Raw genomic sequence first — 27703 nt, forward strand, 5'->3', positions numbered from 1 at the left:
TGTTTCTCTAATAGAGTTAAATACTTCTTTTTTAGTCAAACCTATCAGAAGATGCATTTCTGATAGATGGGGTTGCGGTAAAGCATTTTTATAAATGTAATCTTTTAAAATTGCTGTTGCCGCAACCGTTGAGGTTCTTGTTTTAGGCCTTCCTACGTTTCCATGAATGTTAAATTTAACTCCATACTTTGCTTTATTAGCGAAATTCTAATATGTGCCATGTGATAATCGTGTAATAATGCGATATGCATTATTGCAAATACTTTTTCCATTTATAAGAGGCCTTATTTGTTGTCTTGAACTTCGCCTTGTCTTATCATTTACAAGAAAGCAAGACAATCTCTGTTGAGAGTTCACGCTCAACATCATGTGATCATGTGTGCATAGCACCATCACGTGATCATATGTGCATAGCACTAACCTTATAGAGTGCTATAAAGGAAAGGGTTAGATCCCCTAACCCTAACCCTAAAAGGGTTTGTATATATTCTATTTTTTCAACTAATTCTAGTGTACAGTTAGTCATTTGTGGTGTGCTCTCTAGCTGTGCCCTCTCTCCTCATCTCCACTCTTCTCCTCTCCCCTCTTCATATTTTGTCATGGTATCAGAGCTCCCTTGTCTTCCGCCGAGACATTGAGTTTCTTGAGAGTGTGAGAGAGATTGTGAGATTGAGAGTTCTCTTGAGTGATTGTGAGATTCTTCCGTTCACTTCCGTTGAGAGAATTTCCGTCCATTGAAAGAAATTTCCGTCATTGTTCTTGAGAGATTTCCATTGTGACAAAGAGAGTGCTTTACTTGCGAGGTATTCTTCTCTTAACTGAGAGAGATATAGAGAGAGATATAGGGAGAAATTCTGCTGTGATAATGTATGAATAGAGTCTTGTTTGAGAGCAAGAAAGACTTGGCGGGTAGCATAAGGCTTCTAGCTATCCATTCGGTCACCAACTCCTTCTACAGTAGCAACGTTGCAAAACAACAAGGCCTCAACAACGAAGCGCTCCATCTCCAACTTCTGCATCCACCGCGACTGCCGAAGGCCTACAGCCGACCTTCATTCACATCTGCCTTCAAAACCACAGCGAGCTCTGCGTAGTTGGGGACGTACCACACCCGCACCGCCCTCACCACGCCGATGTCAATGCCATGATAATCCTCGAATCCGTAAATCCCTACGTTCACGATGCCCGCGAGATCGTCCCTCGAGCTCGCACTCACCGTCCTCCTCGAGTCTTGCTGTCCTGAAACCTTGGTGAGCAGTGGCTCCGTCTGAATGTTGAGGAAGACGATCGGCACCCCTGAAGCTTGCGCTGCGGCAAGCCACGCCATGGCGCGAGCGACTGTGTCGTCCACGTTGTTGTAGAGCAGCACGGAGCCGTCCGGTGCGTGAGGAACCACCAGCATGGAGAACACCATGCTGGAGCTCACCGACGATTGTAGCTGCTTCATCTTTTCCTCCCATGAATACGGCATGTACAGATCTGTGAGCTGAGTGTTTGCGAGGTGCGATACAAGACGCGCACATCGCATTTCCTGCAGCGCGAGACACTCCTCCTCTGTTGAATCCGTGAACGTCACCACATGATTCGGGTCTTCCGGTGCTCTGAGCACGTACTGCTTCTTCAGCACAGTTGAATCATCCGGCACAATGGATGCCTTGACGGTGGCAATCTTCATTCCTTCAACGCAGCTCCTATGCTCCAACTGCTCCAGCGTTCCATCGAAACGTCGACCACGCAGCAGAAGTGCCTCCACTGAAGGTCGACCCGTCAACGACCTCCGTCGCCATCTGTAGCTTCCATCTCCATCGACTTCTCGGAGAACGCCAACGCGAACGTAGAGCTCAAGGCTCTCACGACCGACTCGACGGAATCTCCCTAGATTCCGTTAGAATCTTCAAAAAGATTCTGTGAAGCGACCTAGCGACACGTGGCAGATAGCCTTAGCCACATCTGCCACGTCATCTTATCTGCCATGTGGCAGATAAGCGCCTTATAAATCTGACACGTGGCAATCGACCGCCACGTCAGCACCGACTGCCACGTCAGCACTGCCACATCAGCTGCCACGTTAGCTACCACATCATCACTACCACGTCAGCTGCTACGTCATCACTGCCACGTCAGCACTACCACGTCATCTGCCACATCATCAGTGCCACGTCACCCTGCTGACATCATCTGTGCCACCTCAGCACTACCACCTCAGCACAGAGCTTCACTGGCACACCTCTTGCTAAGCACAGTGCCACATCATCACTGCATGTGACTCACAGTGACACATCATCATTGAGCACCATTTGCACTCCTTTTGCCCCTCCACCTAGATCAAGTCATATCTCTTGATCCAGGAAGAATTTGAGGGTGCTCCAAAAAGGAAAGTCGCTCAATTTTTTGTGCTCTACGCGCTCGTTACATCACGCGCACATTTCGGCACAAGTTACACTCACATTTGAGCCTCGCCGACAAAACCACTTCCTTCACGCACATTTGCCTCTACATCGACGCATCTGACCCAGCACTTAAAAAGAACAAAAGAAAAGGAATTATTTGCTGCTCTTTCATCGATCGACGGTTGGTTTAGATCTAGATCAGAGTAGACTAGATCGCCATAGAGGGGACGCTTTGAATTCCCCAAGTTGCCAATCTAAGCCATGCCCGAAATTCCCGACTAGTACCTACTCGGAGTCAGTCCATACGCTCACATCCGATTTCACATCATTACATTACCTGAAACCTTACGTTCATCAGTTCAGTGAGCAGACTTCAGAGTTCAGAGGCATTGCAGATTGATTCAGTGGGCAGATAGCACTTGATTTCACACACACATGCCACCATTGTAAAGCCTATTTGGCTATCTCACGGCATCGTGCACATCATTTTTTCAGCCTTGTAAAGCCTCTTGGCTATTCCCGGCATCATTGCCACAAGCCTTGTAACACAGATCAGATCTTATATACAGCAGTTCTATCTTCACCGACGGTACAGAGATTTCACTTGGCATCTTCAGTGTATTTGCAGTTGATTCATACAGAGTTTTTCAGGACACTTTTGAGTACATTGTTTGCACCATGTCGACTAGCAACCTCAATCTGGAGGCATCTACTAAGTTAGACAACTCCAATTACGGTACATGGAAATACCGAATGGAGACCATTCTTGTGCTTCAGGACAAATGGGAGTATGTCGATGGATCTATACCTAGACCATTGGCCGATCCAGCCACCAGTAGCTCTACTCCATCTGTTGTCACAGCACCAGCAACGGGATCTACATTGGGATCTACATCTACACAAATAGTTTCCGCACCAGTAGCAGATCCTGCCATTGCCCGAGCTCAAGCAGAATGGGATAAGAAAGACAAATATGCCTATCACCTGATCAAGCAGAATGTGCAAGATGTCATGCTAGGACAGCTCAACATAGTCAAGACATCAAAAGAAGCATGGGATATGTTCGCAGCTCTCTACGAGTCCAAGAACACATCCAGGATTCTCACCCTGAGAAACCAGATCAACCAGAGTTTCCGCAACAGCAATGAAACCGGTCATGCTTATGTACTCCGCATCAAAGACTACAACAATCAACTTGCAGCAGTAGGAGAGACTATGAATCCCGCAGAAATGGTTCAAGTAATCCTGAATGGACTAGGAGAAGGATATGAGAATCTAGTCCAGAGTATTGCCATCCAACGGCAAATTCCAACACTGGAAGAACTTCAGTCAGTTCTACTTGGTGAAGAACTCAGGACTCAAGCCATTCAAGCACGTAAGGTCATTCTAATGATCAGGCATTCACAGCTTCAGACAGAAGCAGAGGCAAAGGCAGAAACAGAGGTAGATCATATCAGAAAAGTGGTCATCATCATCAACAAAATTAAAGTCAGAATCAGCATCAGCATCAGCAGCATCCTCAGCAACATCAAAATCAGCAAAGAGGAAATCATTCCAACCGAGGAAGATTCCAAGGACGAGGGAATGCATCTACCAATGTGTCAAACATTCAATGCAACTATTGTCACAAGTTTGGACACTATGAAAGAGATTGCCGCAAGAAGCAGTATGACCAAGGCGGTCAATCCAGCAATAATCGAGGGAATTCCCGAGGAAGAGGAATTCATCGTGGTGGACATTCTAGTCACAGTCATTTTGCAAATGAACATGGAAATATGTTTCTTGCAAGTGAGGAATTGCATTAGACTGATACAATGCACCTAGACACTGATTTCAATCCCAAAGAGGATTTCAGCTATCAAGTCGACCAAGTGGAACAGGATCCTTGGTACATCGACATATGACAAATCATCAGGAATGGTTCACAGAAATGAAGCCATTAGAAGGTCAAAAGAATGTCATCTACACAGTAGACAATACACCGAATCCGGTTCAAGGGACAGGTGTTATCCCTATGAACAATTTCACTGGTACAAAAGGCTTAGTCAAAGATGTGCTCTATGTTCCGAAACTCAGCAAGAACCTTTTGTCAGTAGGTCAAATGACGGAACACAACTACAAAGTCATCTTCGACGGTGATGAATGCACTATCAGAGACAAATCCAAAAGAGGTCAGCTAGTAGCAAAAGGTGTCAAGGAAGGATGCTTATACAGGATGCTAGCTACAGTACCAGATAAGCATGCCATGTCCGCTCAAATGCAACAGATGCCACTATCTGCAAAATGGCACAAGAGATATGGTCATGTCAACTTCAAGTACTTGTTAGATCTAAGGAATCAAAATATGGCAATTGGGATTCCGAAGCTACAGTTTCTTGGAAAGGTTTGTAAAGCATGCTGCTTCGGCAAACAAAAGCGAACCAACTTTGTCAGAAGTACCTCTCGTGCACGAGGTATTCTTGATTTAATTCATACAGATGTATGGGGTTATGCCCAGACCCGCAGCATCAATGGTTCACTTTATTACTTGACCTTCATCGACGACTACAGCAGATATTGTTGGGTCTACTTTTTGAAAGAGAAATCTGAAGTGTTTGCCAGATTTCAAGAATTCAAAGCCATGGTAGAAAACCAAACAGGTAGAAAAATCAAGGTCATGAGATCAGACAGAGGAGGTGAATACATGTCTTCAGCCTTCATGAAGTTTTGCAAAACTCACGGCATTCGAAGACAATTCACATGTGCAGATACTCCTCAGCAAAATGCAAGAGCTGAAAGGAAGAATGGGACTTTAGCAGACAGTGCTAGAGCAATGCTTAGTGAAAAGCATCTTCCGAATCAGTATTGGGTAGAAGCAATAGCTACAGCTAACTACTTGCTTAATCGGCTTCCTACCAAACCGATACAAGGTATGACTCCTTATGAAGCATTCACTGGACACAAGCCACGCATTGGGCATTTCCGCATATTTGGTTGCATAGCATATGCCCACATACATGATGATCATCGCAGGAAATTGGATGCGAAGTCACGCAAATGCATCATGGTAGGCTACAGTGAAGAAAGCAAAGCATACAAATTGTATGATCCCATCAACCGCAAAGTCATTATCTCCAGAGATGTAATCTTCGATGAGGAATCAGAATGGAAAACCTCACCTACACAAGAGATAGAAGCATCGACTTCACAGTCATCTGAAAATATAAATTTTATCTTTTTTAAAATGAGAAGGAGAAGGGAGAGAGAGAGAAGGGGGGGGCCGCTGCCGCAGCAACGAGAGAGAATGGGGGGGGAGAGAGAGAGAAAGGGGTGGGAGGATGGGAGTGGGAGAGGGAGTGGGAATGGGGAAGGTGAAGGAATGGACGTGGGCATGGGAGTGAGAATGGGGAAGGTGGGGTGGGAGGATGGGGGCGGCAGCGAGAGAGAAGGGGGGGGAGAGAAGGGGGGGAGAGAGAGAGAGAAAGGGGTGTGAGTTTAAAAAATATAAAATATAAATTTTATCTTTTTTAAACTCACAACCTTAGTGTATTAAAAAGAATAATGGAAAATAGATTATTTTTTGCTTTTAATTCGCAACCTAAGGATATTAAAAAGAACAATGGAAAAGAAATTATTTCTTGCTTTTCTTCGCTTCGACGGTTGGTGTAGTCTAGATTAGCATAGATTAGTTTGTCCTTAGAGGAGAGAACTCCAAAAAAACCAATCAAAGCCATGCTCAAAATTTCCCGACTAGTTCCTAATCGGAGTCAGTCCATTCGTTCACATTCGATTTCACAGTCACAACAACCCTACCATTTAAGCAACGATTAAGGTTTTTAAACTTTCAAGATGATTGAAAGTTGTATCAGTGGACATGACAGATTACAGTTGTGGAAGTTGACAGAGCATTTTACACTTATATCAGTTGCGGGAGTTGACAGAGCATTTTGTACTTATATATGACAGACTTCAAATTTGTATTCAGAGATCATTGTAAATCCTTATTTTTTTTCACATTTATGCTCTAAGCCTTGTAAAGCCTTTTAGGCTATTCCCAAAGCATTTATGCTCTAAGCCTTGTAAAGCCTTTTAGGCTATTCCCAAAGCATTTACGCTCTAAGCCTTGTAAAGCCTTTTAGGCTATTTCCAAAGCATGAAATTGATACTTATATGATTGGGAAGAATAAAAACTTGAGGTGTATTAATGGGACTCATTGTACTTTTGATTTTTCAAAGTAATTGTAGTTTGTCAAAGTACTTAAAATTTGTGTTGTGCTTGAATACAGGATGGATCTTGAGGCTACAGCATTTGTCAATGGTATGACACTGAAATACAATGGAAGAATTTATGCCCCAAAGGACTTCACAAACTGGACAGTTGTTGACACAACAAAGAAAGCATGGTTCTTGGTCTTAAGTAAAGGAAATCTCATTCTAGTGATGACAAAGAGAGAGTTGGAGAAAGATGAGTGCGCATCAAATGTATCTTTCTCAAAGAGCAATTTGATTCAAGGGGGCACCTTAGTAGGAATAAAAATTGAAAAAGACAGCAGTACAATGATGATTTACACAAAGTCAAGAATGAGCAACAGATCGTTTCTTCTTTCTAAGAAAGATGCAATGCACTTTGTGATGCCGCCGCCAAAAGCACCTAGATTTCCTGAATTGGTTCCTGCATTGGAGATCCTTCAACATGTGTGGGAGGAATTTCCCATTGAGGAAGCAAGAAAAATGCAGTCAAAGATTATCCTTGAATACTTTCAGGGTGTCATCCAACAAGGTTCAACTTCATTGGAGGGACCTAAGGTGCAAGAATCCACACATGAGAAAGGAAGTGATGAGACACGCCATGTAGATTTGGTTCATGGTAATACAAATGAGAGAGGAAGTGGAGTGGATGAGACAGAACACATTGTAGCAATGGATGAGGGTCTTGTACACGTGGATGCTTACAAGGGATCTACATCTGAGACAGGAATTGAATTGGTGGAGACCGGACATGCACATGCATCTCAGACAGAAATTGAATTGAGTGAGACACGACATGCACACACATCTCTTGTTCATGGTATTACTCACTTAGATGGTGTAACTCATGAAGTTGATGGAATAACAGAACAAGTGAAGCCCTTAAGTATACCTGAAGTTGAGGCAATAGAAGAAGAAGTAGGGCGATCTAAAGCAGTTCACATTGAGCCCCTAAAAAATAAACCTCGACGTCAAATGCAAAAGGCAAGTACTTCACGAGCTACAGTTCCAAGTCCTATAACTGGAAAAAGAGGTCGTTCATATACAAAGAAAGGGCAAAGAAGAGAAGAGGAAGAACATGAAGAGGATGCGGAGGGTCTTGAAATGGAGTCAGATCTAGAAGCAGAAATGTTATCAATGAAGGACCTAAATCTTTGCTTGAATGAGGCTGTGACAGATGAGGATCCAGGATATATATGGGGCCAGAAGACTCAAGTTATACATGCTTCAACAGTGGTCAAAGCAAGTGTCTTCACCAACAGCAGGATCTTAGATACAGCCTATGCTGAAAAGATTTTTCAGGCTTTGATTGATGGAAAAAAACCAGTTGTTTCTAATTTGGTACTCCGTCCAAGAACATTTTGGCCAGTCATGGGAGATTATAGTCAATCCATCAATTTCTCTCAGCCTATAGATTTTGAGATGCAATTCACTAAGTTCCTCGGAAAACAAGTTCCCTCACTTCAAGAAGGACAGAGTTCAGTGAATGATCCAGAACAACATATAAGGGATGCCAAGAGAAATTTCTTAGCTCATTGTACATTTGAGCAATAGATGGTCAGCACTATGCCTATGCTTGTAATGAGCACTCTAGAGATGCATACAAGAAAGGAGAAATTACTTATCAAACCTTCGCGAGTGTGCCTCAATTTCACTACTATTCTGCATGCATCTGTATCTTCAAGAACGAGAAAAAATATTTGATTGAGTCGGAAAGACTTAATCATGACATTTATGCACTACGAAAAATCACCTCCACTTCAGAGATGTTGCTCAAAGCTAGGACCATATGGAAAACTTTTAATTCTCCTTTGACCACTCTCAAAAGAACTGCAACTAAAGTGGAAGCGGATAATCTTGTTGACTTCTACACATGCTTGAGTGCCATTGTACCAAGGGGAAAGCAGGAAAGAGCTGAGGTGATTACAAGCTTCAAGACAGTAAGGGATAGGTATCAAGACTACACAAGCATACTTTTCCGTAGTGATGAAGTTTTTCATCAGATCAAAGACGTGTGTCTTGCATGTGAGAAAGGAGATGTTACATATGAGGCTCCATCATTGATTAAAGAGAAGGCAAAGAAGATTGAGAAAAAAGAGATGACAGCTCGGATGTGGAGGCCTTTAAGAAACCTACCAGACAAATACGCAAGTCTTGCTGCAAAGAAATTAATGTCCAAAGAATGGTTTTTTGGCAAAAAGGATAAAGATCATTGCATGGAAGATAACATCATCCAACAGGTCAAGCGTGATGCAGTAAAGAGTGCAATTGAATATTTATTGGGAGAAAAAAATATTCCAATCAGCCAATGTAAAATTGATCATAACATTGTGAGGCAGATGGCATCAGCTTTACCGTCAGCTAAACAGAAGGCTTGGGTGCATAAATGGGTGAAGGTAGAAGATGATGGATCTGAAATTACTCCCTCTATGAGAAGTGACATTCCGGAAAATGTGTATGCATATGCACAAAAAGTCATCAATAACCACACTCTCAGAAAAGAAAAAACTTTGAATAAGGGCTTTTATTTCATACATGAAATCATTTCAGAGTCTGGAAAGAGTGTTGGGTGCAAGGGAGTTTCATTGAGTGATTTTTTGTCCGACGACACTGCTTGGGAGAGACCTCAGCTTTTCTTTGTCTATGAAATATCACCGGATGACATCCATCCACTCCTTGATAGAATATTACATACCACCATTGGTAGAGTGGGACAATGTAATATAGTCATATTTGCTGATAAAGATGACAAGGAACAAATGTCTGCTACCCTAGAAAAACAATATGGCAATGAGCTCAAGATTTACAATGGGATATACTCAAGAAAAAGGGACAAGAGAGAATGCGGTCTCAAGATACAGAGTCTAGAAACCTTTTTCTTGTGCATGAAGAGCCCTTACAATGATCACTCCTTACAAAACAATATAAGAGGGAATGCAAAGAGATTGCAACTACTGCTGGAAGAGCATGAAGCTCCAAGTCCCCTCCATCGCAACGCAAATCACTATGAAAGGCCAGCAAAAAGTGCTGATCTTTTAATTAGTATGATGGAATTTTTGCTACCGTCCGGATGGGAAGTCACATTGTGCCGAATGGGACATCTGTTTGAAGCTCTTATCAGAAAAGGACACAATATAAATATTATTGAGAGCCCTGCTTGCTTGGAATACCTTGATACCGTGGCTTCTCTCACAATAAAGTTTGATAAGAAAGGTCCGATCTCACATGAAGAGGATGACATAGAGCAGATCATGTATGATGAGAGCAAGAAAGATGATGAAAATGATCAAAGTTCTGGATATAATAGTGAGGACACCAGCGATAGCAAGGAAGCAGAAGAAGATGGATATGACACTGACCTTGCCTCTGAAGGTTACATAAAAAGACCACGAAGATATGTAGAGGTATGAAGACTTATGTTTAATTTTCTTTATTCATTTAAAGGTCTTTTTAAATTTATAATTAATTTAAAATTTTGAATCTCATAATTATTTTATCCTTTTATAGGAGAAGGGAGAGGAGGAGGATGAGGAGGACATAGTTGGAGCAGAGAATATAGAAAGCTCATCTCAAGAAAGCAAAGCTGCTCTGGCTATCCATCGGATGACTCTAGAAAATAATCATACATTGCAGCAAATGGAGAAGTCATTTCAAGTTAGGTTTCAAGTTCGAGAACAACCTCTTACTTTTATATTCGATGAAGAGGACATTTCAATCCTCATAAACTTCAAGAAAGAGGTCAATGACAAGGTTATAATAGCCATCCTCAGGTTTGACACAAACTTTTTACTGACTTTATGCTTTTGTATTTCCATTGGATCAAATGAACTAATATTCTTTTCTTTTTATTGCAGTATGGTTTTACAACAGCTTCCGCTATATATACAAAGATGTGCATATATGGTCGATCCTCTTGTTTCTAGTGTACTTAGCAATAAGCAGAAGACCATAGATGACGTTTTTAAGTGGTTGCAACCTATTGATTTGACTGTGGCGCGAGTTATCTTTACCGCATATCACGAGGAGTGAGTATCAATCCCTACCTAGCTTATCTCTTACATTGTGGAGGATTATATCAAATAATAATTATTCTTAATTGATAATGCAGCTTGCATTGGAGCTTGGTAATTGTGGACATCTTAGCCAAGCAATGCTTCTTTGTCAATTCAATAGCATCTATCCATGGCAGTGTGCCAGAGTAAGTATAACCTACTTGTGTCATAATTATGTCAATGAGATGCATCCTATGCAATGCGCACATTCATTTATGTTTTCTATTTTGATGTGTAGATCTGCTCGAAAGTTGGTAAGTGCTATAGATGCACTTATGCAAATGGAGGGTGACTTGGAAGATCAAATAGAGTATGTAACATGCCCTGCAGCGAAGCAGAATGATGACCACAGTTGTGGGTGGAGAGTTGGATATAACTGCTTCTTGCTCCTTGCTCAAATTTTTAATTTGAGAGGCGGTGAAACCTCATTGTCCACATATACAGACTTGCATCTATATGCATTTATGTCATCTATCATTAAGGCATTTATTGATAACGTGGTAGAGCATCCAGAGGAAACATTGGTTGCTACGCCCATAAGTTGTCCTGATGTAACTGCTGTATTGGACGAAATGGGGAGCTCTTCTAAGGTTAAGGTCATCATTAGCAAGCAACCTCGTGTTTTGACTTTTCGTAGCGAGGAAGTTACAATCCTCTCCGACCCTTTGAAAGAGGCTAATGACAAAGTCATGATGGCCATCCTCAGGTTTGATATGAACATCTCTTGACTTGATACTTCAATCATTTGATTCAATCTGCTTCTAACATTTGTTTATTTATTGCTGTAGTACGGTTATATCTCATTTTCCTAGATCAGTACAGAATCGCGTCTGTATGCTTGATTCTCTTCTTTCAGCTGTACTTAGTGATACCAAGAAGACAGTAGATGATGTTTGTTCAATTCTACAACCTTTAGACTTGGATGGCATACTACTTGTCTTTATGCCATACTATGAGAAGTAAGTATGGTCTCAATCTTTCTTTTACTCTCTTATTTATAATATTGTGTCAATTAATAGTTAATATTGTGATAAATCTTATCGCTCTTTATTGGTGATGTAGTTCACATTGGAGCCTGATAGTATGGGACCTTGATGACAACCATTGTTGGTTTGTCAACTCAATTACAGGCTTTCACGGGGTGTTCAAGTAAGTGTTCTTTTATCATATCATTATGAACATGCATCTTACTATTTACTACACAAATTCACTTTGTCATATGTCATGATGGATAGGTCTACAAACAAGTTAGTTTCTGCGATTATGAAAATCAGGGAGCATCAAGACCAACCAAATTTCCAGACACGCCTCGCAGTGGACCAAAAAAACATGTTTAGTAGTGGGTGGAGAATTGCCTACAACTTCATGTTGTATCTCAATGAAATTTTTGAACATGTCTCCATAGAACCATATACCAAGCTCGAGCTACAAGATTTTGTGGCTAAGACAGTTCACTATCTAACTGCTATCATTAGGAAACAACATGATGGACTCAATGAAGAACCTGAGGGAGCCAAAGAAAAAGAAGAGACAATTCACTCTCCTTCTGTATCACAGCCTCAAGTAGAAGCATTACAGTCTACACTTGAATTAGAGACTCAATGCATTCTTCCTACACAAGAAGTGGAGACTCAATGTGCATCTACAACATCACATCTTGTAAAGGAGGAAGAGATTAAGTCTATCCCGATTGCACCAGAAGTAGAATCTCAATGTACACCATCCACACAAGTAGAGACTCAATGTACTCTTAGAGAATCACAGCCTCAAGAGGACTCATCAGACTCTATTCAGTTGTAAAACATGTAGAAAGAAACATGAGTCCTTGAAGATTTTTATCTTGTTTGTATTGATTAATGATAGTGTTTTTAAAACTTATGTTAAATGTTGCAATACATTAGGATATTTTATGATATTTATTCATTACAATACATTAGGTTTTACTTTTTTGAAAGTCTAATTTATTATGTACAATAAATATCTTATGATGAGAATCTAATAATTATATCATTCTTATGTTCCATCACTTTATTTTATAGATTTCAATGTACTCAAAATCTATCATTTATTATGTACAGCAAGTCTAACTTATATTATATTAAAAGAATATCTCATGATGAGATTCTAATAATTACTAACTTATATTATATTAAAAGAATATCTCATGATGAGATTCTATTAATTATATCATTCTTGTGTTCCATCATTTTACTTTATAGATTTCAATGTACTATCACTATCTTATATGTCTCAAATGTCTCCCATTACGGTCTTGCATCCCATCATTTTATTTTATAATGTCTCGCATTACGATCTTGCATCTAGTCATCTCGCATTATGGTCTTGCATCTGTAGTTCTATAAATTCCCTAGTAGTCGTTCATCTTCTATATCTCACCCGCAGCAGACACTTCTTCCACTTTGCTCTTCTTACCTTACTCCTCTCCTCAAGCTTGCTCCTTCCTCTCCTCAAGCTTGCTCCTTCCATCTTGCCCGCAGCCTTGCCTCCTCTTCTCAAGCATACTCCTTTCATCTTGCCTTATCTCCTCTAGTTACCTTCCTCACTCTCGTTACCTTCCTCACCTCGTTCGTCTTCTATATCTTTCCTCACTCTCGTTACCTTCCTCACCTCGTTCGTCTTCTATATCTCACCCGCAGCAAAAACTTCTTCCACTTTACTCTTCTTACCTTACTCCTCTCCACACTTCTTCCACTTTACTCTTCTTACCTTACTCCTCTCCTGAAGCTTGCTCCTTCCATCTTGCCCGCAACCTTACCTCCTCTTCTCAAGCATACTCCTTTCATCTTGTAGCCATTATGGATCTTTTTAAGGTAATCGATTCTGTCGAGCAAGCCATTAGCAGCCTCAAAGAATGGATTGCCGAGAACCAAGGAAAGAGAGAGGAGAGAAAGCAAAATCCAGCTCCATTAACCCAGTACGAGAAGGATGACTTTGCTTGTCAGAAGGGCTTAGAGAAGGAAGAGGAAAGAAAAATAAGTATGGCTACTACTGAAATAGATAAATTGCAGTCATATAGGAGAGAGTTGATAGACTTTCAAAGTGAGATATCTTCGCGTGTGGCTCGTTATGGAAGATTTTCCCCCGAGGAAGCGCAAGCCATTCGGAACAAACAAAGTGTTATGCAGGAGAAAATTCATCAATCCTTACTTCTCTTCTATAATTTTAACTACATCGATGAGGAAGAGATGAGCTCAGTTGAATGGGTTGAATTTAGGCTAAGGACTTGAAAATAGAAAATTCATCAAATTGAATGGCTGTAGTCTTGAAAATCTCAGGCTTAACTTTTGAAGGTGTTTATTAACACCATTAAATATTAAGAGAGTTTACAACAACCGAATCTTATTTTTTCATGTAACTTATGTAGTCTTGAAAATCTCAGGCTTAACTTTTGAAGGTGTTTATTAACACCATTAAATATTAAGAGAGTTTACAACAACCGAATCTTATTTTTTCATGTAACTTATGTAGGCTGCGTTAAATTTTATAATTTTAGTTTCATGTCCTTAAAAAATATATAAAAAAATGCTTGTTTTTAAGTTTTTATATGTGCTTTGAAGATTGGGTTTTTCTTAAATTTTATCTGAAAACTAGTCCAAAAGTATATGTAAAAATGAATTTGTACATTGACAAGTCCAAAATTAATGAAATAAGTGTTACATAGAAAATACTAGGCCGCATGCTGCCTCGTTGCATCATCATCCTCAAGGGGGCCCCAGTTTTAGAAAATTGACCCAACCATCTATTGTTCATCCACACACAAAATCCCTCCCAGTAGGCTAGGTCAATCTCCCTCATCCGCTGCCCTGACCCTTGCAAATGCACTAAGGCATCAGGCCGTACCTCCATGGGTAATCTGCTCCATCTACTAAAGGAGTTGTCCGGTCCACTATTACACTCTACCTAACCAATGTGAGTCTGCTACCCGAGCATACACCCATCCGGATCCCTGATCTCCAGGTACCAAACAAGGGGATTATGCTCGAACTCCTCTTTGTAGTAGCAGGGCTGAGCATGAATGAGGCCCCTTGCTAATTGTTGCTAGACCCTATGGAGGCTCCTCATTAAGGGGGAACCCTTCCCCGTAAGGGGGGCATCTGAGAAGATCCATCCACACACGAAGTCCCTCCCACTAGGCTACACCAATCTCCCTCGTCCACTGCCCTGCTCCTCACAAATCCACTAAGGCGCCAAGCCTCGCCTTTGCCTCCATAGCTCGGGGGGGTCACTATGTATAAACCCTCCATACCACGTGCGTTCAAGGCATATTTCTAAAATCCCTTATCTGTGTAAATTTCTCATTAATAAAATGTACCCCTTTTCTATACAAATCTATAAAGTTTTTCCAAAACTATTTTAAATAGTCCCTTATGTATATTTATTTCTGTAAATTTTAGAAATAAAAAATATCCTTTTGTTGAACTCATGTGATAGGGTTACATATGATGAGTGACCCCCCCGAGCTCCATAGGTAATCTACTCCATCTACTAAAGAAGCTGCTCAGGAGCTAGCCGGTCCATTGTCCCATTGTGCCAAACCAATGTGAGTCCACTGCCTGAACATGCCCATCCTGACCCCTGATCTCTTGGTGCCAAATGAGGGATTGATGTTCGAACTCCTTTCTTCAGTGGGGCTGAGCATGAATGAGGCCCCTGCTAATTCACTTCCAGACCCTATGGAGGCTCCTCATCAAGGGGGAACCTTTCCCCACAATAAGGGCCTCTAAGAAGATCCATCTATGTGAATGTTTCCACTTCCCCCTAGCGTGGGGTGTTCTTGAGAAGCCGTCACTATAAGAGGAGACTCCAAGGCTCTGCACTTGGGGTGAGGCCGCACACAACCAACTTGCCTAAGAGGGCTCTGCTCTGCATCTTCAGATCAATGATACCCAAGCCTCCCAATTCTTGCTGTAGCATGATCACCATCTACCAAGTAACCCTGGCTCTAGTATTCCTCGTGCCATCCAATCCTACCCAAAGGAAGTTCCAAACTAATTGTCAGAGCTGCCCAATGCACCCTCGATGAAAACACCAGTAGGAGGCGATATACCAGGCTGTGGCAAGGACTTGGTTTGCCACTAAGGCACGGCCCACTAGGGAAAGTTTGGCCAACCTCTAGCAGAGAAGCGTGTGCTAAATACTCTCGAGGACCGGGGCGATCTACTACTCTATTGTTATATCAATACCCACCTGGCCTCTGTATCTTGCTGTCTAGCCCCACAGTATCCAACAGAAGACAAAGTCACTTGCCAACTCTCGAATCTCTTGTGTCTCCTCAAATCCTGTGAAGAAACCTATGGAATTTGTCTAGTTGATCCACGTGCCTGAGGCCTCACAGTAGATAGATAGGGCAAAGAACCCATGACCATAGGTGTAGCCGTGTTGGATGTAGCAGATGGTGTGAATGTGATGACATGAAATGCTTCAAAGTTTAAGATGGTGTTGAAGTCACTACTTGAAATGACAAGTGATCATGTGCTTGTTGTTTGTGAACTGACAGGCAAATGGTGGCATTGAAAGATGCTCTTGAGGATAAAGAACCCATGACCATAGGTGTAGCTGTGTTGGAATATGCAGCACATGGTGTGAATGCGATGACATGAAATGCTTCAAAGTTTAAGATGGTGTTAAAGTCACTACTTGATATGACAAGTGATCATGTGCTTGTTGTTTGTGACTGACAGACAAATGGTGGCATCGAAAGATGCTCTTGAGGATGTCTCTAGAAAGTACACTATGTTGAGAGGCAGTATCAACTATATACCAAGCTCTAACACTTTTGCTAGCAGTGCACATAATTCATATGTTGCCTTGACACTTGTTAGCAAGGATAAGAGTTTCAATGTCCTTCAGTGTTGAGGATGATGAAGGTCAAGATGAGGAATCAAGGGTTGCAAGGATTTTAATATAGAAGAAAACACGTGTGATCATAGATATAGTAGAGGCATACACGGAGGAGCATGAAGTCATGATTGACATATTTGCTAGCGGTGAAGCTTCAATCATTATTGATGCAGTGGCAAATACTAAAAAAACTATTGCAGTTGTATGCAATGAAAGAGATCGCTCAAACAACAAACATCGTTGCAGAGAGACATAAGTGACTCATTTCATAATATCTTACTATAAGTGAGTTAAACACTTGGACTTGAAAAATTTACAACCCATACATGCATACTTGTGTAGCCACAAGGATAAAATTTTGTTGAAATCAATGGTGAAAGTCACTTTTAGTCATAAAGGCTAGAGAACTTCAAAGAAGCTATCAAATTAGGCAAACTTACGTAGCATGCATATTAGAACGTCATAAAGAGAAGTTGTCATGGGCCCATACATCCTTTTGCTAAAGCTGCATACTAGATAGTTGAGAGCTGCAATCCATTTGCCTTGGAAGATGAGGATTAGAAGAAGGCTTGAAGCATTTATATTTTCTTTCACCCTCATCAAATATTATAACACAAGGCACAATAAATCTCTTAAACAAAATAGTCTTTTAGGATTGCTTTCTATTGCTTTACTATAGTGCATACTTCTATAACTAGTCCTACCTTTCGCTTTACCAAATACTATAATTATATTGCTTTCTTTACTTTATATAGTGCATACTTCTTTAATTGCTCCTATATTTCCATAGGATTACACCCTAGCTAGGTCTTCCCCTTCCTTGGTAAGTGTTGTGTTGCCATTCAATATGCTTTGAGACATCGCTATGACATGTTATCAACACATTATATTGCATTTTTTAAATATATAATGGATGTATCTAATATACAAAAACTGAATGAAGGATGAGCCTCCAATGCTAGGTCTTTCTCATGGAAGGTGTATTTCGAGTTTGGAAAGTGGATAGTTTTCCTTTTTTGAACCCATCCCATAATCAAATACATGAGTTAGTCTTTAAAGGAAAGCTTAAAAGTAGCTTTTGTTTCCAAGTTGAGTACATGTAAGAAAGATGTAAGCGTTCCCATGGTAGGTAGTCTTTAGGCTTCAAATGTAAATTATCACACCTATAAAAAAACCTAATTTATAAAAACTTGAATAGGCATCGAAATGATGTAAAGAATAGTATTTTTTATAGGCAACTATGAATACATTAGAGATGCCATATAAAGTAAATGTATCTCCCAAGGTCATTTATGAAAAGAGTCAATTTTATTGGTGTAAATGGCTTGTGAGCCATGTGCCAAGAAGTGGAAATAATCTTGGGAAGTGGTAAAATAATTAGTTAGCAAAAGGGAGATGGCTCAGGGCCAGTGCACACGGTGCCCAAAGTGCGACATTGGTGATGGTTTTGGAGCATTGCACATATTTCGAGACACTCTTAAAGTGCCATTGGTGTGGAATTTGGCACGTCAATTTTGGAGGGTGCCATTTCTAGCACCAGTTTGCCATTTTCTTAACATCCAATAGCAAGCTGGCAGCTAGCCTTCGGTTCCAAGGCTCAGGGACTGGTGCAGACTCATGCGGGAGAGCCAATCAAAACTATCCATTGAGGGTTCCTTGGAGATACTCACACCTCCATTTCAACCAAGCCATGAAACAAGTTGAGGATTTGAAGCGCGTGAACAAAATGATCTGCAATTGTGCATTGTCTACTCGTGTGCGCTGGCTCTCAAGGTTTTGCTCCTTCCGGCCCTTACTGGGGCCTGGTTCGCCAACTTTGTGTTACGGACCTCTTCAGTAAACAGAGGCTCGAAGCTTTCAAGTCTATAAGACAAGAGGAAGTTTCTGCCATGATCCGATCTATTTGGAAAGACAGCAGAACAGCGGGGGCCATAACGCTACGTCCAAGGGTATCATCTGTAACTAGTAACATCATCTCCAGGATGACCCTCGGGAAGATATTCTCTGCGCTGATGAGCGGGTCGGAAGATGCCTCCAGAAACATTGTCGAGCTGATTTGTTCTTCTTGGCGCGTTCAATATTGGGGACTTCATCCCATACTTGCAGTGGATGGATTTGCAAGGCTACGTAAGGCGTTCGAAGAGTGTGAGAAAAACTTTAAGCACCGCGTTCGAAAAAATCATTGATGATCGCCGGGAGTCGAGGATGAAGGAGTCTCATCGTCCTAATAAGGACCTGTTGGACGTTCTTCTATCGTTCTCAGACGAGAAGAGCCAGCGAGACTTGCATATTACAGATGACAATATCAAGGCGGTCTTGACGGTACTATGATCAAATTGTTTAGACATTCAAAACTGCCGCTCGCTAACGCATGCCTTGTGTCCTCAGGATATGTATGCCGGTGGAACACACACAGCCTCCGTGAGCATTGAGTGGGCAATGGCAGAGCTGTTGAGAAACCCAAGAGTCATAAAGAAGCTCCAAGATGAAATAGAATCTGTAGTGGGAAACCAGCGGCTCGTTCCAGAGTCCGACGTCACTCAGTTGCCTTACCTGCGAGCAGTGGTCAAAGAGACGATGAGATTGCACCCACCTGCGCCGTTAATTACACGTCATCAATCGACGAAGCCGTGCGTGGTGGCTGGCTATAATATTCCGGCCAAAACAGTGGCGTACGTGAACGCATGGGCGATAGGCACTGACCCGAGTGTGTGGGAGAAACCACTGGAGTTCTGGCCGGAGAGATTTGACGGAAGCAATATAGAAGTTCGTGGGCATTTTGAGTTACTACCGTTCGGGTCAGGAAGGAGGGGGTGTCTGGGGTGGCTGTTGGGAATACACATGGTGCATCTAACGCTAAGCAATCTAGTGCAAGGGTTCGAATGGTCACTGATCGATAGCGTGGAGATGAAGGAGAAGCCTGGCCTCACGGTTGGGATGGCACAGCCGCTCAAGGCAAGGTCGACGCCCAGGTTGCCTGCACATCTTTATGCTGCAATATCTCCATAAGCTTTGTAACAAGCCATGGGAACATTGTGTATCGACAAGAAAACTCGAAGTTGAGGTTTAAGGAAAACATGACATTATTGCTATTATAACTCACTCACTCTATCTATTTATCTATCATTCTATCTATCTATCTATCTATCTATATATACACTAGTGTGTAACCCCTACTATGTAACCCGTGACAAGCCACACAATATTAAAGATAAGGGAATGATTGGAAGGTTTGTGTGTGCCATGCAGTTTGATCATTATAGCCAGCGTTGCACTCCCGACCACAAAAGTATAATGCTTGCAATTTTTTCCTCGTGTCGCTTGTCGTCGATTATCATCCATTAGGAAAAAAGGGAGCTCATTTTGGGGCCTTTTACGGTTTGGAAAAATAAGCTCTCAACCAATCAATAGAGGGCCAACGTAACGTTGAAAATTCATGAAAATAAGAGAAAATAGAAAAAAGAAACAATACTTTATGTAGGTACAAGTGTGCTACATTAATATGGAGATTGGTTTTTTATTCTCACAAGATCTTTGGACAAGAAGATAGAATCTAAACTGACATTTTATCTGACAAGGGCCTTCCTGCTTTCACCTTCCTTTGAACTTTGAAATGTTGTGCCGCCTTTCCTTCGAAAGGTCTACCATTCTACACCATTGCTCATTGTGCAGCAGCCTAATTTCTTTTCCAAAACTGCTCCCTTGATCTTGTTTGGCGTAGAGTAAGATGTTTCTCGTCAACTGTCTCTCTGCCCACTTTCTCTTTCTTGAAACTTCAAATTGTTATCTTAGTTACATTATTTTGCTATTGTTACAGATTCAGAAAATCTCCATGGTGAATCAAAACCACGGCCGTTCTTGTGGAAGACGCTCTGTGGATGATAATGCTACGAAGGCAGAATTATACCAAACATCCTTACCCCGTCGACCTGCTTCTTCTATTTCGTCGGTAGAGAATTCAAGTACAGTCAACACGGCAGGAACTTGGGAAAGGTTTAGTGTTTCGAAAGGAGCATGGGTGCTCATGCAACCTAGCAAAAGAAAAAGACCCCAGACAAAAAACATTTTCTTGGCATCGTGGAACTAGGGAAGAGTACGAGATTTTAAAATCACCAGAGGGAAGATATCCGTGAAAGAAGTTTTGATTCAGCATGTGTACATGCATAAAGAACTTGTCTTGCGAGACTATCCAAAAAATCTTCTGCAACACAGGCCTAATTGTATATTTTTCTATTGTGGTTTATTTCTTTACGAGGTGTATGGATTTTTAAGATGAAGCTTTCTCTCTTAGCTTATTGACATTCTTGTGTTGTTTTATTTCAGATTTATATCCTTCATCGTATGAGACATGGCAAAACATCGATTGTATTTTGGGATTTATAGATGTTCTGCATGGATCGATAGGAGAACAACAATACCAAGGTTGATGTGCAACAGAGCTAGCTCGATAGGAGAACAACAATACCAAGGTCGATGTGCAACAGAGCTAGCTCAATCGGGTATATTTTTTACCGATCATTTTTATCAGTTGCTGGACAAAGCTAACACACATGGTGTATTAATAAAATAAGACCTTCCGGCATGGAATTCAGTGGATTGGCCTCACCCACATTCTAGTGTTACAGAGGCATATAGGGCGAAGCTTTTTACAAAAGTACAGAAAGCTTTGAGGCCCAATATTGCCACTAGGATAGTAAAAATTTCTTTATGCATGCCTCTCATAGTTTTTGTGGACTTGTTTAATACCTTTCCAGTGAAGGTTTCAAAAACAATGTTCACAGTTAAAGCAACAAATTCGGCATGCATGCCACAATTTTTGGATAAAGGTTGGGATAAGAAGACATGTAGTTCAGTGTTTTGTGAGGTTGTCCAACCTTCTATGCAACTGAAGTACATGGTTGCATCACAAAATTTTATTTTCTCTTTTTATTACAAGCGCAGTCGAATGCTAGTCACAAAACTAGTCCCAATGGATCAAGATGAAGATTCTTTTGGTGCAGAAAATAAACTTCTTGATATTAATGTTGTTGAGAATGGTGATGTGCTAGTCAATATCTCATTAAGAGAATGTTGCTCCCTAGCTCAATTGCGCAGTGACATTCTGTTTGAGACAGAAGGTTCTATTTCAAATGACTTTTTATTTATCTACAACAACAAAAAGGTACACCATCTGATTTATCCTAGTCTCAGTAAGCATTGCTATTAGTTTAATTTACCGCTGTGATTCATATTGCTTTTTTGCAGTTGCTCAAAAGAAGAGAGAGCTCAATAAAATGCAAAGACATTAAAAATTTAAAAATTGAGATAACACAGACTCCATAAACAAAGGTTTTGTATTCAATCAAGTAAGATTTTGTACAAAACTATTTAGTTAAATATGTAGAACATATTTCTGACATCCATTTTCTATTTATGTACAGCTTGATCCAGAGGCTGCTCTACATTTTTTGGAGGATCTTTTTTCTGCTGCTCCATCCTGTCCTGTGCAGTATGTTGGTGTTGCTCCATTGTCTCCTCCATTGCCCCAGGAGCATCTCTTTGCTGCTGCTCCATCTTCTCCTCAACAACATCAGTAGCAGGTCTTTGCTCCTGTGGCTTCTCCTCCTCAGCACTAGGTGATTGCTCCTGTGGCTTCTCGTCCTCAGCATTAGGTGCTTCATCTGTGGCATCAAGGTGTATGACAGCTTCTTGTACTTTAGAGCTCTCACCCAACTCCACAGTAGCTAGTACAATAAGTTTGGGGGAGGCATAGCTCAAAAACCTCCAAATTTTATGAGCTCTAAAATTATGTACATAGTTTGAGATGAAGCTATCCTCTTTCATCTGCAATGGCAGACGATAATTTAGAACACTTTGTATCATTATGAATTATCTTCAAGCTAAATGAAAATTATTTTTTCTAACAAGGTCTGGCTGTTCCTTCTCAAAATAGCTTGAAAGTAGATATTTTGCATTGATCAGCACTCTCCATCTGTAGCTACTTGAATCATCTTGTTGTGGTGTCTGTACAGTTGGAAAGATATGTTAGAAACTGTAAGCATCTGCACAAAACAAAATTATTCAATAAGTTCAAAGACATAGCATTTAATAGACATCAGTAGAGGGAACAACTTTTTACCTCTAGACTTATTGGCTCTATGGAATCCAAAAGAGAGACATTGGGAGGACAATGATCCAATGCATCTAAAAGCCTCCTAATACAACTGCAATATGTATAATTTAGTTAGTATGATATTAAAATAATGAAGTTTTAAGTTCAAAAAGCACACACAACACTTACAATTTCAGCTCTCTGTGTGTGTTTTTAAGAGAGTTGAATAGAAAGCATTGCTTCTGCTGGATGTCAATAGAAACAAAACTCCAGTGGTCACTGCATAAGGAGATCAAAGGCTACAAGAGTTCCCAATCTTAAAGAAGAATCTTAAAAGAAGTAGTCACCCACATACCTGTTATGGTATGGAAGTAGCAAAACATCAATTACTTCAAAATTGCAGTGTTTGAACCAGCTGGAAATACTAATGGGAGTCTCCTTTGCATCTCTTAATTTAGAAGAAATGGCAGGATCAATAATATGGATTGTATGCTGTACAGAGGGGTGAAGCCAGCTTCTCATCATGCTGCATAGGACCAAAAAATAATTAGGGTAGGTTATAAAGGAGGTACAAGGAGGATTGATTTGCAAAAAATGTAAAATAATAGACACTTACTAGAGCATTGCAAGAATGATAGTATCTGAGCAATACTCATTCTTATGAGCCAATGCTGCTAAGCATGGTTTTGTCAAGTCAAAATCATTCACTGAAACTTCATCCTCAATATGGACAACCACATTAGGGCCCAGATCCTGCAACCTTCTATGTATCTGCAGCTCCTTCTTTCCAGTCTCCACATCTATAACAGATTTTGTTTCTTTTATTTGCTGCTTTAGTGACTCCTCATAAGCAGCCTTCCCTCTGGTGTTCTTTGAGTGCGTTACCTCAACAACCTTAACCTCATCTACCTTCAACTTCCTTGTTGGTGGAATTAGCAATATGTCTCTCATCTTTATGTCCTGCCATTCCACAGGATGAACAAGCTTGTCATACCTCCATCTCACTCTAGACAAAGTATTGAAGTATTTGGCCATCAAAGTCAACCTGTGAGCATGGGCTACTACCAGCATTGCATCTTGCAGTGCCAAGATCTTGATTTACCATAGGCAGTTGAGCAACAATGGAGAAGCCATTGTTTACTTCTTAAAATTTTTGTCCAGGGCTTTAGGTGGACATGTTCTTTCATGGCAAAAGGAAAAGATCATTTTGATAGAGAGGTTGTCTGCCATAGATATATTTGGAGATTATGTGAATAAGAAGGCCTCTAGGGCTGCTTACTTTTTGTCTTACACTTCTTATGCATTAGCATGTGGTGTTAAGGAGCCCAAATGTCTGGAGGGCTATGGAAAACACTAGCTCATAAGGTTTCGAGAGCCACCCATGATTGCATCAGGCCACACAGTCCAAGAAGAGGAACATGTGGAGACAGCTGAAGAAAAGGTTACCCCTCCGAGACAAGCAACAGAGGCAAGCATTGATAAACAGACAGTTGACATCAAGCCAATAAAGAAGAAAAAGACTCCAATCAAGATCAAAAAGAGAGTTCCGATCGGCAGGCCCTAGGAGAAATAGGATTTAGTCATCAAATATAGCACAAACATTATATTAAAGTTGAATTAATTTGTACAAAGTCTTTGATATCTGGTATGATCTTGTATAAATGAACAATAAGTTGAAGATGAAATGATTTGTACATTTACATAGAGTGGTGTCGTTAAATATTAAATAAACAATATATTGAAATTGTGAACAAATTGTATTAAGTTTAGATCATATGTTTCACAAAAGAAATACTTTTGATGCATAACACCAAGAGTCACTTGTTCCACAAAAAAAAATTCAATTGAATGAGTTTGACTCACATGTGGACATAACACCAATAAGTTACAAATGAGTCCTATTCATGTTTACTTGTCCATTTATGGTTTCTAAATATCTTCGATTCCCTCCATTGTCTATGTCTCTTTGCTGCAATTGAATTGTCTAGAGCTTGTCTTCGTCTTTGCTTTTGGGCTAGAAGAAAAGCAAGCTTGATTTTGGAGCTAGAAACTTTTCTTTTAGCATGCAGCCTCTATAGTATGCCTTAGTAAAACCATTGGAAGCCTTCCTTCAGACTATTTGCCTTCTGACTCCCTCCATAGTGTTGTGTGTGTCTGAAAAATGCATTACGTGCCATGTAGTGAGACTTCTCCATGCCTTGGGTAGACCAAATTGCTAGGCATCCATACTTTTTGACAAAATAGGGAAGGTGGTTGTATATGATATGCTGTAAGACATAAGAATGCATAGTAAGTAATAAAAAAAAGAGGATCACACTTAAGTAAAAGAAAAAGACAGAACCTTATCATGTAGTGAGTTATATTGCAGGCTGCCCATGCGTCTTTCATTGACTTTCCAAAATGTTTAATTGCCTCCTCAAAGTTCTTGTAATCACTCTTTGTCCATGTTACTTTGTCACAGAACATGAAGAGTTGATCAAGAGACCTCCACACCTCTGCTTTCCTATTTCGTGCTTCCCCATCTGCCTCATGATCTTTCACAGCATTATGAACTTGCTTCCATAATCCATAATTAATCTTTGAAACTGTTCTACCTTGCCTTACTTGCTTAATGTGTTTGGGTCGAGACAAAAATCTTCTTGCCTTAACACCACCAATAAAGGGCTTGATTGGTACCTCCTTGCCATTGGTAGACTTTTTAAAATCCTTTGTGATTTGAACATCTCCTCCATGCAGACCTATATCGGATAACACTTTTTCCAATGCTTGAAGAGCATCCTTTCTATTTTTTTCGGGACGGAGTTTCCAAGCAAATCCAATATATAAAAATACCAATTTCTCAATAATTCGACATAGACCATGCAATGTGCAGATGTGAACATTACATAGTGGAATGTCCAGAATGGCCTTGAAGTCAGGGTCAACTTTATCTCTATTAGGTGCTCTCTTCCACCATTTTGAATCCATTACTTGAGCTGATTCTTTGCGGTAAAGACAAGGAGACTTTGAGTTGCCTCCTTTACTAATGTTATACATGCACTTAAGTGTTTTAAGATCCTCGGCCATGTGCCACTCTACTTGAAAATCACCTTTTCCTGCAACATGGAGATTCTCGCCTTGCACTTGTCTTTTGATTATTCTTGGTATTTCCGTGTGGTGAAGCACCCAATCTAGTGTTTCATGATCTTCGGTCTTCACCTGCCAGATTATAGAAAACAAAAGTATTACTATAACAGATTTGAAAACAATGACCAAAATCAAGTATAAAACAAAAAATGATCATACTTGGAACGAGAGCCTAACCACCATATGTCTTTCTCTGACTGCACCCTAAAATACTTTGAACTCGCTTCAGTCAATGATGTATCAATTGCTCCATTCATCAATGTAATAGTAACTCTTTCTATTTTCTTTTCCTTTACAACCTCACACTCATCCAGTTTGATAACAAATTTCAAAATGGCTTTGCACTCCTCAAATGTTATTCCATAAATCTCGACCATTCCTTTTTGAAGTTGTTGTAGATCTACAAATATATTGTTCCAAGGATCATACACAGTGGTTCCTTTACCACCATGAAATATTTCTTCAATATGGATATATTGCCCAATAAATTCATCTATACTTTCATTCAAATGACCTCTTATCCTCCACACGGTTGCTGGATTTGGCAGTAAAACTTGTTTAATCCTTTGATCTTTCAAAGTTGAGGATATCGCATGGAAAATCGAACTATATCCCTTCCTGCTAACTCGACTAACATCAAGAGCCTCTTGGATTATAGTGCCATCAACTTGATTATTAAGTACAAAGTCCTCTACAACATTGCGTTTGACTAATTTATATTTTTTCCTCAATCAAACCTTTTGCTACACTGCAAGAAAGCAATCCTTTCATTTGTTTAATAGGAAGAAGGTTCGGGTCCATATTTTCTTTTGCAAGCTCCAATAATTTCCTGTAGTAACAACACAATATGCCTATATCATTCAGCACCTCCATTCTTGTTTTGTAATAATCGACGAAATAGATATAGTCTGGAAGAGAGCCTTTTTGAGTATACAAAATGATAAATTTCAATCTAACCTTGCTTCCTGAATTCGTCGCTTGCATCCACTAGTCCTAGCCTTCAAATTTGCAATGTTTTTAATCTTCCTGCTACGTAGTCTGTCTCCAAGCACGGTTCTCTTCTTTCTTGCTCTTGTCAACTCTTTTTTACTCTTTGAATGCTCCTCAATTTCATTCTGCAACTGCTGCTCCAATTTTGCACGAATGGCTATCTCCTGCATCTTGGCCCCCTTTTCTTATAGGTACATCATTTTATACGTTTTCGCAAATGCAGACTACGCTGAAATATAACCAAGAAGTCCATTTTATCCATCATCGGCAAACCTCAGTAATGTGGTGGGATTGACAAATGGAGGTGTAGAGTTTTTTACTTGACATTTTGGATATATGCTTCCATCGCACCATAAGTCAATATGTTGAAGCCCTTCTCTTCTCATATTTTCCCGCTGTTGAGCATTCAGCACCGTATCCTTTCGTCTTTTTTGTGCTAGAGCATATTGTTCTTCTAAGTCGATGTGAAGATGGTGTTATCGCTTCTTTTGAGATAGTGACTCACTAGTATCGGCCATTTTTTGTGCTTCTGAGGTTGCGAAGTTTGTTTTTCAATCTCATAGTCATTTTGTAACATGAATCGTGGAAGTGTGGTGGTATCCATGTGAATATTTTGAAAACTTGCAATCACCAAGTTCAGTGATGGATTCTTTATGAAAGGCCTGCACACGTCGGCAAAAGATATGCAGAATCTTTGGTAAACAAAAAAAAATCTAAGGAGATATTTAATGCAAAATCATGTTAGTCAGACAAAAGATTATCTTATTCCTTTTTGAATTAACAGTTCTGTAGTCCTTACTGATAGTTCTGAGCCACGTTTACGTATTTTACTATTTTTGAGGTCTTTTAGGAGAGAAATAAATCAAAAAATAGTGAATTTCTTACAGGGCCCCAAAATGAGTTCCCTTTTTCCCTAATGCTCTAGAATCGTGTTTCATGGTCTCACATATTTGCACGATGTAGAC

General features: G+C 40.4%; 1 protein-coding gene across 1 annotated transcript; it reads right to left on the reverse strand.

Moving 5' to 3' along the window:
- Positions 1-1039: 1039 nt before the first annotated feature.
- LOC147892934 (uncharacterized) lies at positions 1040-18464 on the reverse strand. Its single transcript, XM_087386822.1, has 2 exons — positions 18347-18464; positions 1040-1875 (listed from the first exon to the last, which is right to left on the reverse strand). The coding sequence occupies exons 1-2, from the start codon at positions 18462-18464 to the stop codon at positions 1040-1042; spliced, it is 954 nt and encodes a 317-aa protein (XP_087242948.1).
- Between the last annotated feature and the right edge of the window lie 9239 nt (positions 18465-27703).

Source organism: Dipteris shenzhenensis, chromosome 16, assembly GCF_047967505.1.
Source record: "Dipteris shenzhenensis isolate YYH24624 ecotype China chromosome 16, Dip_SZ_1.0, whole genome shotgun sequence".
NCBI lineage: Eukaryota > Viridiplantae > Streptophyta > Polypodiopsida > Gleicheniales > Dipteridaceae > Dipteris > Dipteris shenzhenensis.

Excerpts from the sequence above, each read along its gene's own strand:
- LOC147892934 (XM_087386822.1), bottom strand. The coding sequence starts at position 18,464 with ATGGCCCCCGCTGTTCTGCTGTCTTTCCAAATAGATCGGATCATGGCA. Across the intron at positions 1,876-18,346 it reads GAAGAGGTCCGTAACACAAA|GGAGATTCCGTCGAGTCGGT; the intron begins GTTGGCGAACCA and ends AACGGAATCTAG.